The 16,644-nt window shown below is 43.5% G+C and overlaps 2 protein-coding genes across 3 annotated transcripts in view; both read left to right on the top strand.

Annotated features, from left to right (window-relative positions):
* LOC143428444 (uncharacterized) overlaps positions 1 to 4,227 on the top strand; it is a 35,053-nt gene extending 30,826 nt beyond the window's left edge. Inside the window, exon 8 of the transcript XR_013102424.1 lies at positions 4,137 to 4,227. The gene's annotated coding sequence lies outside the window, so the exon portion shown is untranslated. The remainder of the gene's footprint in view (positions 1 to 4,136) is intronic.
* Positions 4,228 to 5,787: 1,560 nt separating this feature from the next.
* LOC143428446 (uncharacterized) lies at positions 5,788 to 15,908 on the top strand. Of its 2 annotated transcripts, none has more exons than XM_076903317.1 (6): positions 5,788 to 5,921; positions 8,510 to 8,676; positions 10,131 to 10,348; positions 11,777 to 11,851; positions 13,165 to 13,396; positions 15,749 to 15,908. In XM_076903317.1, the coding sequence occupies exons 2-6, from the start codon at positions 8,517 to 8,519 to the stop codon at positions 15,862 to 15,864; spliced, it is 801 nt and encodes a 266-aa protein (XP_076759432.1). In that variant the 5' UTR covers positions 5,788 to 5,921; positions 8,510 to 8,516; the 3' UTR covers positions 15,865 to 15,908. The 2 variants fall into 2 exon arrangements, with proteins under 2 accessions (XP_076759432.1, XP_076759431.1); XM_076903316.1 differs by lacking the exon at positions 5,788 to 5,921 and adding an exon at positions 7,886 to 7,981.
* Positions 15,909 to 16,644: the final 736 nt, after the last annotated feature.

Below are 16,644 nucleotides of genomic sequence, written 5' to 3'. Positions count from 1 at the left end.
AAATGTTTTATATATATATATATAGTATATATATAGACATGTATATGTACATTATACATGAATATGACACGAATTAATTTTTATGCATAATAGAAACGACGATGATAACGATGACGATATGCTCGCACGTCGCTGTGTTTGTACAGGCGTCGTGGGACATTTCTTCGGCTAACACATATCGGTTAGGGAAGCGTTTAGCGGCGTGTTAATCATCGCTGTTTAATCAATCATTCACCGACTCACTGTAATTCCCGTAATTTCGTAATCGATTAATTATTATTAGCGCGATTATAAGTATGCGCGAGTGGGCGGTGCGTTGCCTAAAAAAAAAAAAAAAAAGGATCATCCGCGTAGACGTAATACACGCGCGCATACACGCGTACACTTATGGAATTTCGATTCTGTTAATTGCTTGTGTATCGTATAAGAGAGCCACGTGTCATCTATGTAATATCATTGTATTCAGTGACACGCGCACACGTACAGGCATGCATACATGGTACACAGACACAGAGACACACGTACACACACGTACACTGTATATGTAGATTTATTGTATACTTTTTCGTCGCCTCCCATCGAAAGGATCGCTCTGTTCCGCCGTGTCGCGCGAATTCTTCGATTTCCTTCTTCTTTCTTCTACGCTTTCTTCCTCTTCCTTTCCATTTCTAGGTTTCCTCTCGCAATCGACCTTTCATAAACTGTTCCTAAAGAAAAAAAGAAAGAAAGAAAATATGCCACTATACCACGCTGAACCTCTCGTTGAGCAGAGCAAATTGTGTACATACAGAGCGAGAACGAGGCGCCATGGTTCTCGACGATACTTATCCCTTTCTTATTCGAACCGCGGGCTAAGCGGTCGCCATTTTTCCTCGCGATCCACCGGGCTTAGCTCTGGATTAGGTACTTAAATAACCGACAATAGAAGATAATGTTATCGCTTTTCGGTCCTTGGAGCACAGAAACAGCAAATGCCCCGGTGTAATTTTTATTCTCACGTCTAGTCGAGTGCAAACAATGATTGGCGAAGTTTCTTGGTCCTTGGTTTGAAGTTACAGAAGTCGAGGATGGAGAGCAGACAATTAAAATCGATCGAAGTACTTAGAATATATTACAGAACGCCATTTTCTAATTAACAAATATCCTTTTAGAATTCTAATTAAAGATGTATATACGGGTGGAATTTTTATTAGAATTCTAAGAATATCTTCTGCGCCGGAAAGAAAAGGTGTTTATCAAATTTTTTAAACGTCTCGCTAAAGATTTGGTAAAAATTGAAACAGAATTTCTGGGATTTCCAGGGGCTCCCAGAGCCGGACGGCGATTAGGGACGTACTAATTGTCGCTATTGTTTTAAATAGCGTCGGCTTGATTTGCATGTAATCTAGTAGACCGTGCAGCGAATCGATCAGTGGCAACCACCCCCCATCCTACGTTTCCCTCACGGTAATCCCGCTGCTCGACGAAGGTACGGCTCTGTCCTGATGACGAAGTGTTCATTTTTCGACGAAAATCCACTATGTGGAGAAGTGAGCGCACGTACGCGGTACGCGTACAATTGTATCTTTCAAACGTGCACGCAGAGGCGAATGATGAATTTCCGTGGTCCCCGTGATGAGTGAATACGAAATGCGAGGTATGTTTCTAAATGACGATATTAGCCGAGGGAAATAGACACGTATAAGTACAAATAAACGAGCCTGAATGAATGTTTCACTCGATAGTAGCCTCGTTTTTCTTCTTACTTTTTTTTCAATTTTTTTTTTTTTTATTACTGTAATAAAAGACAGGATGAGATCGTTTCCTTAAAGACGCTGGTACGATTCTAATACTAATTAGGTGTCTCTTCACGCTGTCTCATTGTTGTATATAATACAATAATAGAATTATTTTTATCAGTGGATTCTTATTGTAAAAATCGAATCTTCTCTGAGGTAACGGATAGCGTAGGACATCTCGCAGTTGTCCGTTTTGCGTCCATCCGTCATCAGCATGTCTCGTGTCCCGAGTTAGACGCAACGTGGACGTTCCAAAGTCGCTGGATGCGTTCATGCGTGGATTCTGTACGTGTTCAAACATTTGAAATCACGTCGAATTTTTGTCGAACGTGTTTATACGCGGAGACGTCTTTTGAGACGTCTCGTTTCGTAGCACAAGACGTTCAGAGATGTTTGAAACCTTATGCACAGCTACTGTGGATGGGTTTGGAACGTTTGTAGAGCTCTGTAGAAGCGTTTGGAACGTCCACGAAGACGTGTTCGTGTTATTTGGGATTTAGTAATTTTAGTTGATCTAGAAGTGCATCTACCTCCCGTGATTCGCTTCGCTTAGGAGACAAATCGAACGTTTCGTAGGCAGCGTTGTATACAGAATGTCTGATTTGAACGGAATACTCTGTGCGTATCTTTTATCCAGGCGATGTACGATAAAAGTAGACGAGGAACAGATAAACACAGAGCCCGGTAGATGTTGTATAATAAATTTCAATTTATCGTGTCAGGAGCGTGGTTCTCGAGGTTTCACGGCAATGCATATTTTTGATTAAAACGATATTGTAAGTCGAACGGAGTTGCAGGTTTTTTTCTCGCGGGCAATTTCGACTGCGTTTGCATTGTAGAGAGATTTTAACGTGACACGTGTTCTGTTTGATGTTGCATTTTACGTAAATGTGATAAAGTGCAATGAGAAGTACTTGGAATCTGTCGAGGAATTTAGGGATCGTCACAATTGTGTTTTAGGATGTGACCACTTTTGCTTGGATATTGTGTCATAAATAAGATTGGCTTTAGTAATAAAAGTGAAAAGGGGAAAAAAATGAAAAAAAAATCCTTTCAATAATTACACCAATTTTCTAAACTGTGTAATAAAAATTTCGTATAAATTCCACGATATCGAGTATAGAATATCTCCAGTATTCTGTATGTACGGATTCTTGTAACAGATTACTTTCAATAGCAAAGCCACGAATGAACGTCAACGAGTACAATGTCTCAAGTATTACGATATTTAAAGGCAAATTATCGGAAAGGTGTTCAGAGTACTCGAATAGCTAATCGAATAGCCTGCATACAGCATCCAAAACCGAAACAGGTACAGCAAAAAGACGACGAAAGTCGCTTGAAAAAAAAAAAAATGTTACAAGTCCCATGATCACCTAAATCGACCCACAGATGCACATTCGCCGCTGCCGATCGTAGAACTTCCGGTCATGACGCTAGGGAATGGCCGCGAAATCGATATGAATCGCTATTAAACGCGTATATACTGGACCTGTATTTTTTTAAATAAAAAAAAAAAAAATGAAATAAAAGAAAAGAAAACAGAAAGAAGATCGTCTTGCGATTCTGCCGTATAGTCGATCGTACTCGACGCGTATTCTGTAGACAGTGAAGCTTTTTACTATCCGGACGTTCGAAAGCTGAGAGTGTAAAAGAAAAATACGGATGCTGGTTTGAGAATGCTGGAAGATCGGTTCTCAGTTTCGATAGAAGAAAGTACGAATGTATAGGTCCTTCGAATATATAGATGTTTTTACAGGTTATTATAAAAAATACATTTGAACTTGTAGTTTAATAACAGATAAAAAGAAATAATTATATTCGTATATATGTTCATTATTAAATTTATTCATTTTATACTTTAACCCTGTCGTGGGCCAACCGTGTTATCCCAGGCATCCGTTTCTACGCTCCTTGTCACAGTTTTCCGTTCGATTAGTCGCAAATTTCCTTTCCTTCCTGCTTCAAGTATAATCTTCAGTGTTTATTCTCAGTTATTACGTAAAAGTGACGAGACACTGCTTTGAAGATTATGTTTGATACACAAACAAATACTCGAGTACTCTTATATTCAGGTAGTGAGAGCTCTGATGCAAATGCATCTGTTCTAGATTCTTCACTGTGGAAAGCTTTCACTTTAAAGAGCTTTCTTTTAACGATAGTTCGCTGGTTTTGCTCTTTCCTCATTTTCTAATTGTATTCAAAGATATAAATTACCATAGACTTAGATAATTAAAAATTGCTAAAAGAGTGCGATAAGCCTAAGAATAAAAAATAGAGAAGTAATAATGAATTACAGGCACGTAAGTCTGTCTAAACAGAAACCATCTTCACTAAGTAAACGTTTCACATTTGCAGAACAGAAATCGATGTACCATCCACGTGCTTATACCACAACCGGCACGTAATCGCTATCATCCAGTATCATCGTATTATCTCTGAAAGTGTAGTCTGCCTGCATTACCTGCACGTGTAATCTCACCGTCCTCTCAAACTTAAGGTAAAATACCAATCAATATAGTTTATCGTTCTCTCGAATTCTCATCGAACCCCTCTGACTTCTCTCTTTAACCACAAAACGGTTAATCGAAGAGAAAGAACGAAACAGGTGCCATTTTTCATTAGTTAAATGGTTTCACCTTCATGCTCCTCATCAAGCGTAAGAACTTAATTTCAATTCCCACGGAAATTATAGATTATGAAAATAAATAAATGTAAATTCCTGTAAATTTAAATAATATTTCTAAAAATCGACATATCAATGCAATTGCGTTCATATGAAATTCGTATCAATGTGAACCACTTGTAACATATCAGACTACTCAAACGCGATTTTTCCAAAGGAAACGATTACCGATCTTTCACGGGACACGCATGTAAATAGGAACTATCGAACGCTCGAGGCACACGAAAGCTGATCACGCGATAAGAAGTTCAGCTGATCGCGTAAGGCACGCGAGTGGACACGCAAGCGTTCGTCGGCGTATTATCGAATTGTTGCGCGAGTTTTGGAATATGCGGACGCTTCGATATTGACGGAACGAGCACGTGCGTAATGTAATTGTGCCCCAGATGGACGCAATCGATGGTTGACGCACACGTTCACCGGCTTCCACGATGATTTCTTATCGCCTGCACGTATACATACGTGGTACACGCGCTTTGGCAACACGTTTCGCGATCAGTAGCGTCGCGAACGGCCTGGCGACTGGACGTGACCGCAGATACGATTGTAAATCGATTATTCAAATGTTTTTGTGAAAAATTGTGACAATCTGGTCTGAGAAAACTGCACGACTCTTGCATTGTTCGATACTCAAGATAATCGCCAGTTTGGAATTGAATTCGTGTGAATGTTACTTCTGAAGATACTCGCGAGGATCGATCAACTTGGATACTGAATTTAAAGATATTTTCAGAGTAAGTTATTCATACCATCTGTAGACACCTCAATTACAAGCATACGTGAATTATGGTGGTTCGAATATTCTGTTATTCACGAGGAAAAAATAAATCCACGATAAATGAAGTCTTTCGAAAAGATAAGAACTACCTTCCTCGCTTTCAATTAACGACTGTTTATCTTATCCCGTATTGAAATAAATCTCCGAGAATAATTGCTTAATTTCATTTCTGTCGCGTCTCTATAGAAGGTATTATTTTCCGATTCGCGAATCGTCATTAAAAGACGATCAATCATCTATTTCCAACTCGTTGAGAAATGAAATTGCGTTCCATTTAAAGTGATATACCAGCAAACGAGTCCCATGACACCGTTACTTTGCCCAACTCGCAGAACAGAATTAAACGACGATTGTATCGCGATAGATAAGAGGTGACTGAAAAATCGTTTAATCAAACAGGGCGATGCAGCAGTGAGACGGCAATCGCGAGAAGAGATCCATTTTGCCCGCACGAGGGGCGCCTGGCAGCCACTGTCCCGGCCAGCAGGAGGCAGAGACGGTTCCATCGCGGCACTGCGCCTGTCCATTGCGCGGTTTCCGGCCGCGCGCGTCGCTGTGGACGCTCGAGACCGGCGCCTGGACGCGGTAGTCGCGGCGCGGACGCGACGCAGTGCTCGTGTGTCACCCTACGTCAGGCGCCGTGGAGGATCTCGCGAAGATGAGCCAGGATCACTGGGAAGTAAGTAGACACCGCCGTTTCTGGGGTGGTGGTACACACTCTCTCCCTTCCTCTTTTCCTCTTTCCAACGTGGCCACGCGTGTATCGTCCCCGATTCAACGTCCCGTGGGCGGCGGTGGACGATCGATCCGTCGTCGACGCCGACACAGGGATGCTCCCGTGGAAAAACACCGACCCCAGCTGCAGGCACCTGCGTCTGCTGTGCCCGGATAGTCTCGCGGACGCGATCGCACGAACGGAGTCGCGCGTGTCCGCGCGAATCTCCCCGGATATGGGAGCGTTTGATCGAACCAGGAGGACGACGACTGACGAGGGTGAACGTAATGGGTTGGGTGCACTGTGTGCGCGGGGGTGTGCAGCACGGAGGAGGGGTAGTATGGGTGTTGCTGGTTGGTGAATAGGGCTGGCTGTTGGTCTAGGATGATGGAAGTTGCTCGCTGTTTGGGGATTGTGCGGAATATGGGTCAGAAAGGTGAGAGAGGTTGGGCTCAGAGTGCCCAACGGGTTTTATTCTGGCTCGTTGGACTGGCGTCGGGTGGTTGATCTTTTGGTATTACTCTTTCGCAGGCGTGCGGAGATTGATGCGATTTTGCTGATTGCTTTCTGCGCGGCTTTGTTGACAGTTCCTTTTTACTGGATGTTGATTTTGATGGATTAGTTCGTGCGCGAGACGATTGGTATTCGTTGAGCTCGTGGCGGGGGTGGTCCTGATGAGAATCGAAGGACAATGATTCCCTGAATGGATATATTGGATTTTTCTGTCTGATATTTTATTTCCTTAAAAGATTGCTACAATCTGTAATTATTTTGTTAAAGGATACGCTATAATATTTAGTAGTAATAATTAAAAATAAGATTCTGCTTTAAAATTAAAATGCACCGTGGCTGGTCTTAGCTCGGCGCTATTTATAAAAAGGTATTGCCAATTAAAATTAGAAGCGTCTGGTTCGTGAATACATTTTCGATTTAGTGCAGGAGGAAATAAACTTCAGGAAGGGTCAACGATGGTTAAATCACTCCTTAATAGTGAACAACGTATTTTACAATACTCGCCTATAATATTACAGAATATTGGCTATTTATTATTAATAGACGCTGCGATGTAACATGATACAGATCATTATCTCAAACTGTACTAAACAATATGCTAACGCAACTATGACCATATCCAGGTAAATCAAAGTGTAAATGAAATTTTGCTAAAACCGTCTCACAGTAGAATCCAGACATTTCCAAAGGTTAACATCCGCTTAGTCCCGTTTCATCTTATTCCGCCGGCGAATACACGCCCGTATCCGAAACTTCCATCCGACCCTTTCAACGCCCTCCTACGTGTTCACATTTTCAACGACCCCTTCCAGCTATACGGCGATCTCCATTCACGAAACGAACTTCTCGTACCTCCGCCAACGGGACCGCCTCTAGGAAGTGGACGATAATATGGGTCACGTAGCAGAGACAGATCGAAAGGGAAGGCTACGGACAACCTCGGGAGATGGTCCGACTCGCGCCACTTTTAAAACACTTCGCGGTGGCCTCGCCGCGTTACTGTCCCCCGGTGTTTTCCGCTGCTCCCTCTTATCCGTTCGCGTCATGGATGCCTCCTACCCCTGTTTCACGGCTCCGTCGCCCACGCACTCCTCTCTCTCTCTCTCCTTCTCTCTCTCTGTCTTTCTCTCTCTCCTCCTTTTCCATCGCCCTCTCCCACGCTCACCCTCGATCTCTTTCTCTCAGCCCCTGCCTCTCGTCCAGCCACTTGGAGCTGCGCAAAATCGTGCGAGTAGCAAAGGAGCAGAGCACACCCTCCTGCAGCCGCAGTTGGAAATGCGATCGCAGTGGATCGTGGACGTGGATCCTACGATATCGCGCCGGCTACTCTGTCGAACCACTGGCCATCGTACAGGATCACCCTCTCCGTTTCGACCCCTCGAACGTTCATAGATTCGTCCGATCATAGCAGGCTGTTTCGCTTGAGAATGACAGCAGAAGGGAGTAGCAGGAGGGTGGATGAATAATTATTGCGGGAATCGGGCGGACAATTTCGTGGGACCGGCGAGGGGGTTGAAGGACGTTGCTCTTCGCTCGTCGCTGGCAATGAACGCTGCTGACGCGACGAAAGTGATCGCAGGGTCGAGGGAATTTTTGTCGAGCTGAATTTCACTTGGTCTTCGATTTCGATGATTGATCGATCGGTTCGTTCAACGGGTTCTCCGGTGATACGACACGTTTGCTGTTCGTTGGAGTGGTACGGTCATTGACAGCTGGGGAGTGGACGCGTTTGGTAGGCTGGATAAGGTAGAGATGACGCGAAGCCACTGAAAATGACACGCGTGGGTACTGCGGTGAATGTTGAGTCTGGTTGATATCGTTGGAATTGCAATTTTTCGCGTGGGTATATCTATGAGCGTTTTTTTTTGTCGATGTATAGATGCAGTGGTTGCAAAAAGTATTGGCACATCGTTTTAATTTATTTTAATTAAGTAATAGTGTCAGTATTTTTTGTAGATACCACAAGTTCTGTGTCTTTCTTTTCTCTTTTCAACGTTTGATGGGGTTAATCGAGCATTCTTTTATTTCGTAATTTTCAGGCGAATTATGATACACGTGTCGTCGGAGAACACTCAACGATACAATCGTGTAAAGCGCAAGGGCGCTGCGTTTCTCTCGAATTTGTTTAAATCGAAGAAGCTGACGTTAGGTATGAAGATCAACGAGGACGACGAGATGGAACGTGCTCCAAAAGTCGAAACACCAGGTGAGCCGAAAAGAACATCATCGAAATGTCATCGCGTGTGACCAATCGAGTCATCGAATATTTAGAGAAAAATAGGGGTGCGAATTGTTAAAAGGTTATCGCGAAAGAGCGTGGCCACACGCGCAGGGGCGATGAAATTGTAGGCGTGTACGTTTCGCAAGAAAATGAGGGAAATTCAGCTGTTCAGATGCGGAACAGTTCGATGGAAATTAAACGTTCCTTAATTGCTCTCCCTCGAACTCGCTTGGAAACCACTTTTCTCGGTAGTGGCACGTGCGAGGAAAAGTTTCGCACGCGTGGGCACATCGAAAGAAAAAAAGCTGGGTGAACACGCGTGGGAGACAGGAAATTTTTTTACAAAAGCTCAATGATTTATCGAAGTATTTCTTGGCGAAAGAAAGGCTGAATAAATAAATAAAGAATAAATGCACATTTTTATAAATAATATTCTTAACATTTAACTAAATAAAAATATATATACACATATAATTTAATAATCATAGCAATAGAAAAATTGAAACATCTAGATCATTGTGTATTACACACACAACTAGTTCAAAGGTTGACTATAATTTTTCCACGAACAAATTATCGTTATCATTTGTTTTCTTAACGATTATGTTCACGAAGGTTCGTGATGACTATTTTTTACAGATGGAATCTATCGTTGAACGATATACTTTTGCTGAATTACTGGGTTTAACCAGTTGCAATTCATCAAGTGAAAATTACATATTAAAGACACAGTGGAATTTTTAAATAATAAAATATGTTCCGTGCTGGAAGATACCAGTTAATTTCCGAACTTTTCCATCGAGCATATTAATATTGAGCCAGCGTTATCGATCAAACAATTACTTTTTGCTTCTCGTGTCTCTCCGCTGACACAAATTGTAAACTTTTAAAAAGAGGGAGCCCAGCCTTTTTTTATAAAGGATATAATTATAATAACCTTATTAGCTATATTTTAAGAGCCTCCCATATTATATTTGTTACACGATGGGACATATAAATAACGAGAAATAACACGGTTATCAATTAACATTTATTCGTAATTACAATTGCAAATAGAATTACGATAAATGGAAAGAAATACAGAGTGGGAATTTTCAATTAACGACAAATTCGTCGTCTCGAATCTCGCACGAGTATCCCAATTAATAATCGTCCAATAAATATCTCCTCTATTTGAAACTATTCGAAGAAAAAATTGTCAATTGAATCGAGATAAAACAGCAATTGAATTAATTCCCCTTCTGTTGCAAAGTACTTAAACTCTAACAGTGAAAACTCATTCCGTGGTTGTAGCTTGCTTTTTTTTTTACGAACCACACCCTTCCTTCTTTTTATACCACGTCTACCTTGTTCAGAGTATATGTTTAGCGCAAAAAAACGCATTAGCAATATAAGAAGGGTATTGTTTAATCGATGGATCTTAATGGTTTCTGTTTCAGCGATCATCACGAACGCCTGCAGGCGCAGCGGCAGCGAGAACGATGCCCAGGTGTCGAGGATTCCGTCGACCTTGAGCGTGGCGGCCGTCGATGTCGTCGTCGCCTGTCAGCCATCACCGTCGCACTCTATTCTAACCTTGACACCTGGTAGAACACGGAACATCGATCAGGATATGGAGGCGCTTAGGCTAAGTCGACAGGATAATCCTTTCCTACAGGTTCGAATCGATAAGTCCCCCCCCCCCCCCCCCGTTTCTTGTTTCCAAACGAACGATAGGGGTAGCGACGACAGAGGGTGGGTGGCTGAGGACGCAGGTTTGTCCTTCGAAATTGGAGACGAGAAGGAAAACCTCGCGAAATGAAATGTCAGTGTCTGAAAATTGAGAACATGCGATAATTGATTTTGAACGACGCCTGGGGTTGGTCTTTGGGTTTGGTTCCCGATGACTTCCGGTCCCGTGCTTCGCTTGAAACGAATGTCATTGGGGATCGAATTGAAACGAAAGCAATCAGACATTTTGCAGGCACGACACGATTTCGTTGCCTCAATCTCAATCGTTTCGTACGATGACGAGGCGGAAGTGCTTGTTACACAGTGGACACTGATTTTCCAAGAATCCGTAGGATCGTCCACTCATTCACGTTTCGCAATCAACGTTCGCTGTTTCATTAACCGTTTAGCACGCCACAGAAGCATAATTCATTCTCTCCTGAAGCATAGCGATCGCGTACAGTGACGCACACGTTCATTCATCCAGACTGTCCACTCTAATTTCTGCGTTAAAAATAAAAAAAAAATGTTAACGGGGTGGTGCGGCGTTTATTAATGACCGATGAATATTTATCGTTTTCATCTGAAACGGTCTACATAAGAGTATACTAATCGTGGGTTCTTTTGAATGAGAAATGTAACCAGGCATTTGTCTCGCAGACCGTTTTGCAACCCTTTCATTAGCGAGAATAACTAATCAGCGAGAACAGTCTCCGTGTAAAATAGCACTTTTCAGTTGTTTTGCGTACGGATAATCAGAAGCAAATATGGTTTCGTAGTATTCTCATTGCTGGATTTTGTGCGATGTTTGCGCTTCTTGAAACTGGTACCACGAGCGGAATAACAGAAGCCAGATTCCAGAACGCTGGAATCCAACTTGTTCAAAGACGCAGCTCATTAACCCATAAAACTCTCCACGTACCCCACTTGCCTTCTATTTTTATCCAAAGAGGGAAAAAAAAAACCTTTGCCCTGTCCCACTTTTCCACAACGGCTCCACACTCGACCACAAACGCCATACTTCAAACGCAACATGTGGTTCGAATAATCAATTGCATCCACGTTTCTCCCAGCGGTGAACTCGCGAGTAGTTCCACTTCTCGCATCGCAGTCGCCCTGTATCTGATTTCTTCTCGAGGAAAAAAAAGAAGAGAAAAACCGTGCATCCCATCACACGTACACAACTCTCATCGCCCATCGATTCTGCCACGATTTAACTCCAATTTCACCAGCTAAGGACGTTCACGCATATCCATGACTCACACCACCGTTCCCAATTCTTCGAAACAACTCCACCAGTTCTCAGCAAACCAATCTCATATCACTTTCGTGAACCGACGTGAATCACTCAACGATAAAAATTCCCGTTTTCCAGATACTGGCGAGTCGCGAGAGCCTGGTGGAGTCCGTGGAAGAATCCGAGTCAGACGACGCCATCCTGATGTCTCCGGTGAGCCATTCCCTTTTCTTTTTTTTTCTTTCATTGTTTTTTCTTTTACTTCTCTTCGTTTCGCCTGGCTCCGTTTCGTTTTGTCTTCGTCGACGCGAAAGGAACATCGATCGACGTAGGTTGCATTATTAATGCTCGCGTGAACTTGATAACGGGGGCGAACGTTTGCGAGGCAAGGGCTCCTTCTTCCTTCCTCCTCCACGGTGGTGGACTCTCCCTAAGACGGCTTATTTCAGAATAGATCGACGCCTGTTTCGGGCTGTGTCAGGTCCTGGACAAAGGGCACGGGTTACCAGGTGATTATTTTTAGTTGTTTTCCCCAATGTTCGTGTTTATTAATGAGCTCTCTGTCGAGAACGGAGGATCCTCTTTGGGCTTATATACGGAGTGTTTCAGGAAATTGCACCACGGTTGATGGCCACTTTAATGCTACGAGACTCTACTGTTGTCCATTCCATAATTATTTTCTATTAAATTTCATTTTAATCAACCATTATTTATGAAGAGAATATTATAGGTAATTGGATATATTTTACAAATTTACGAACACGATTTTCTGATAAATAAATGTTTGTAAAGAATGTCTAGTCGTGGATCGAAGAGTAACTGTTGGTCATCGTTTCTCTGTATTCTGTATAGTACGATCGCTGTAGATAGTCAGAAAAGTGATTCAACTGGGAACGCAAAGTGTGCAAACGAGAATTTAGTTACCTGAAAGACTCGCTTCCGATTCATTCTACGATTCATTCTGAGCGCGGTATTCTTAGAAAACAAGAGGACGAATCGAATCGCCGGTTGTAGAATCAGTAACTATCGATCATTCAGAACCGTTGTCTATTGTAAAGCATAGTACGCTCGTTCCATTAACCCTAGGCTAGCTCAGGGCGCGGTTACAATGGCCCTCGTTATTCCGTTGTCTATCGTGCACGCCCAACGACACTGTCTCTACTCTGTTTGGAGTGCATTGTTGAACTCTGGGCGGGTTTCAGAAAACTTGGATCATTAAAGAGGACTAACTAACTCGACTGCAATATTCAGACTCGTCGATCTTTCGAATCACTGCTCTCTCGCAAATTGATCCACTATTTACACTAAAAGGATAACCATTTGGTCAGATAGGCATTGATCTTGTTATCAACTTCTGACCAACTGTCGCGCTTGTTCTGTACAATTTCTCAATGAATACGTTTTGCTATTTATATGTATGATATCATATGTTCATAAACTGCTTAGAGTGGACTATTTAGGTGCGAATGAATCGAATAGCGAGTTTTTTCCACGTTATAACCGAAGGAGGGACGATTCTGTTTCAGGAACTGGGCGACACAGACCCTCTAACTTTGGCCCAAGTGCACGAGCACCTGGTGCGAAGCCCACCGCCAGCTTCGTGGCCCCACGCCACGACCTTCCACTTTCCCCATCATAATCAATCCACGTCCGGGAGGAGTGACATGTTGGCGCACTACAAAAGTCCTTCGAAGTCGACTTCCTGCCGCAGCAACGACCACGAGCTGTCCAGAAGCGAGCCATCCACGGACATTAGAGGTGCGACCCTGTAAAAATTAGAATTGGAGCGAACCGTTCCCTCCCATTCTTTTCGTTCCTTTTTTGTCGTTGGGAGATCCTCGTGGATAACACGAGCTTTGGCTACTCTCAAGGTTATGTAGGACGAGCCCTGGCGAACGCTTCCGGTTTCCTTCGCCTGTTTATGCGCGCCATGCTACCATGCATGCTTCTTGTACACGCGGAAGTATGCACACAGGCGACGTTCTCTCTGGACATAAATCATGTTAGACATTCACGTGTTTATGTAAGTCGTAGCGAGCATTAGATTGATGGCTGTTTCTCGTGCTTGTTCGATGGCAAACGATCAGCTGGCTGATTGATTTTTTGTTATTTTCTCGTTTTAAGATTTTTGGCGCACGACTGCGAGAATCGATAGAGAGATTACTTTGTAAGCAGAGAATTAGGTTGCAGACAGATTGTAATTGTGAAGTTAATCGTGGACTGTTAACAGTATTAGTTCGACACGCTGTATTTATCAGTCGTCCAAGTTGAAATCGCGAACGTTTCTTCCGTAGCAATTAAAACAATCAACGTACGTCCCAGTTACGTAGAATTAATTCAGCTCTGCAATCCAAGCACGATCGTTCCGAAATAATGAAACGAGAACGAAACAGCGTAGGCGGATACCATATTTTAATCCGTAAACAGCACGGGACACGAGAAGTGCATTAAGGGGAGCGAGTGGAATCGAAGTCGCTTAGAAATTAGAATAAATCGGATGCCTGGTTAGAATTCAGGAAGAGAGATCGATAGACGAAGGCGTCAAGGCCAGCCTCTGAAGGCCGCTCTAAATAAATTCGTCTAGATAGAATACATATCATTTTTAACACGAGAAGTCCAATATATACGTACACGTACAATTCAAGCTCGTACAGATATTCATAAACGTCCATTACCTTTTCATTTCGTGCGAGCGTCTCGATGTGTTGCATGAATAATTTAGGCGGCTGTTATCAATACTAGGGTCAACCATTTCGAACCTGCACGTATGGATCCTTGAGAGCCCGTGTAAGCCTTAAGTATCGCCAATTCTACGAACACAGCGCAGGGGAATATGGAAATTAGGGGAACGGACACGCTTCTCTTGGAGGCATTAGCCAGTTCGTGCATTCACGGGCGGACACTCGCAATCCCCCTGACCTTGATGCATTTGCCGCAGACGTATAGACTCGATCGATTTCACCTTATTTTTAACCCCCGCATAAATTAATGGCTCGTGTCACGGTGGGCGTGCCACGACTTTCGATCGGCTCTTCGCTGACTTTCCGCGGGAAATATTTGCGTCCCACCCCCTTCCGTTCGATCGCGTCGATCATGCGAGGAAACGTGGCCAGAAAAAGTTGATCGATCTTGTTTTCGTCAGCCACTAATAAATTGCAATTCGTCTCGACGCGGAGGACGCTCGACTTTTGTTAAAAAGTAAGCTGCAACGCGTTTTGCCTGGACGTAGGCGCACGAGTATGCGTCACTGGTTGCACACTTGCAGGTGTAATGTACTGTATCTCAGAATTTTCCGAAGAAATCACTTTTATATACATTTATTATACATTGCGTAACAATTTGTTGCTACTTATTTTAATTAATTCCACCAAATTGCTGTCTTTTGTCAATGCATTTAAATTGGAATTCATGTTGCGCTCATATTCTTGAGAACTGCAAACTTATTCGTCGTCTCGTTTCTCGTTAACTCTCTCTAATTAATTTCCACCGTCCCCTGAACGTTTCTGAAACATTAAAGCGTAGCAGGCGAGCCGGGGTTACTGTCCTAGATAGAAAAAAAAACGCGACGTTTAACGTGCGTGTACGCGAGCCGTAGCAGGACGGGATAAAAAATCGCGCAATGCGACACAACTCCAGCTTGATTAGATCAGTCACGCACATTTTCAACGGCGATGGTAACTCAACCGACGAGAAGAAACGAAGAAAGTACCGACAATCATGCGTCACGTGTCTCTCACCTGATCTATCGACCACTACTTTATCTTGCATTATTAATTTTATTTATGCGACGATTCTGACAGTGCTGCATTCATTCTCCGTAATTAGGGTAACAGTAGTGAAATAGTATTATGCTCTCATCAGTATTACAATTCTAACGCTGTAATACACAAGCCTACAGACCAATACGCGTAAGGTTACGATCTGCTGCTATCGTTTCGAGACTGGACCAACTGTAGTTCGTAGTATCTTGTTTTCTAAATCGAATAGCAAAAGCACTGAGCCACATTTTCGTTTCCATTTTCCGAGATTGGACCAAACGTAGTTCGCCACCTCGTCCTCTAAATCGAATAGCCAAAGCACTGAGCCGCATTTTCGTTCTCCACTTTTCAGATCGCCACTCGCACACGTTCTCCCTGTTACATCCAACGCCGATCCGTTCGCTGTCGGACGTGCGACGGCTTCACAGATCGGCGGAGGACAGCGTGCAATTGATGTCCAGCGAATAAAACGCTCAAGTGTCCCGGCTAGCTGCCGGATCGGGATGGTCCCTCGCGTTTCTGAACACGTAACCGTGTTTTCGTCGATGCCACAAACGTCTGCGAGAGTTCCCCAGGGATGCTTCGAGGAGGCACCAGAAAGCTTCTCGACGAGCACGCGAACGATCGAGGTTCGCCAACTGTCGATCTCTCGAGCAGCCAAGCCTCAAGCAAAAGGGAGGCAAAGAAGAGGAAGGGTTCTTCGACCGCTCTGAAGAATCGTATCGAAGTCGACGCACAGGTTTGCTTGGAAACAAACAGCAAGTCCCATATTTATTCGTCGTTTGTGTGACAGGAGTTTCGAACGTTCTGCGCTTGATCAGAGGATCGCGAGTCGTGTTCGCACGGGTGACTCGCGAGTTTAGAGACATTTTTCGATTGCGTGATCGGTCCATCGCGGGGGAACAAGCTGGATCTGACGAGAGGAATGGAAATGTCACTACTGCGAGAGGTTTGAACATCCAGAGAGTGGAAAGAGAACGTTATTAAGTAATTTTCTCTCGTTTGATATCTGAGCAAGCACGCGTGCGACGGTGCACGATTGGTCGTCTGATAAGCAGTCAATGCACCGTAGCCTTAGTTCGCACGCAACGCGCTCGAGTTTAAAGGGCGAGTCGCGTACTCCACGTTAAAGAAGGCGACACCTTGTTTCGCGCGAAACTGTGCACGTTTAAGTATTTTCAACTGTCTTTCGAATCGTATAACTTGAAGTTCGAGTTATCAAATCCTTTTCGAGTACAGACAGCATCG

The sequence above is a fragment of the Xylocopa sonorina genome, chromosome 10, assembly GCF_050948175.1.
Source record: "Xylocopa sonorina isolate GNS202 chromosome 10, iyXylSono1_principal, whole genome shotgun sequence".
In the NCBI taxonomy this organism is placed as follows: Eukaryota; Metazoa; Arthropoda; class Insecta; order Hymenoptera; family Apidae; genus Xylocopa; species Xylocopa sonorina.
The sequence above is the reverse complement of the archived record's forward strand: the minus strand, read 5'-3'. Positions and strand labels throughout refer to the sequence as shown.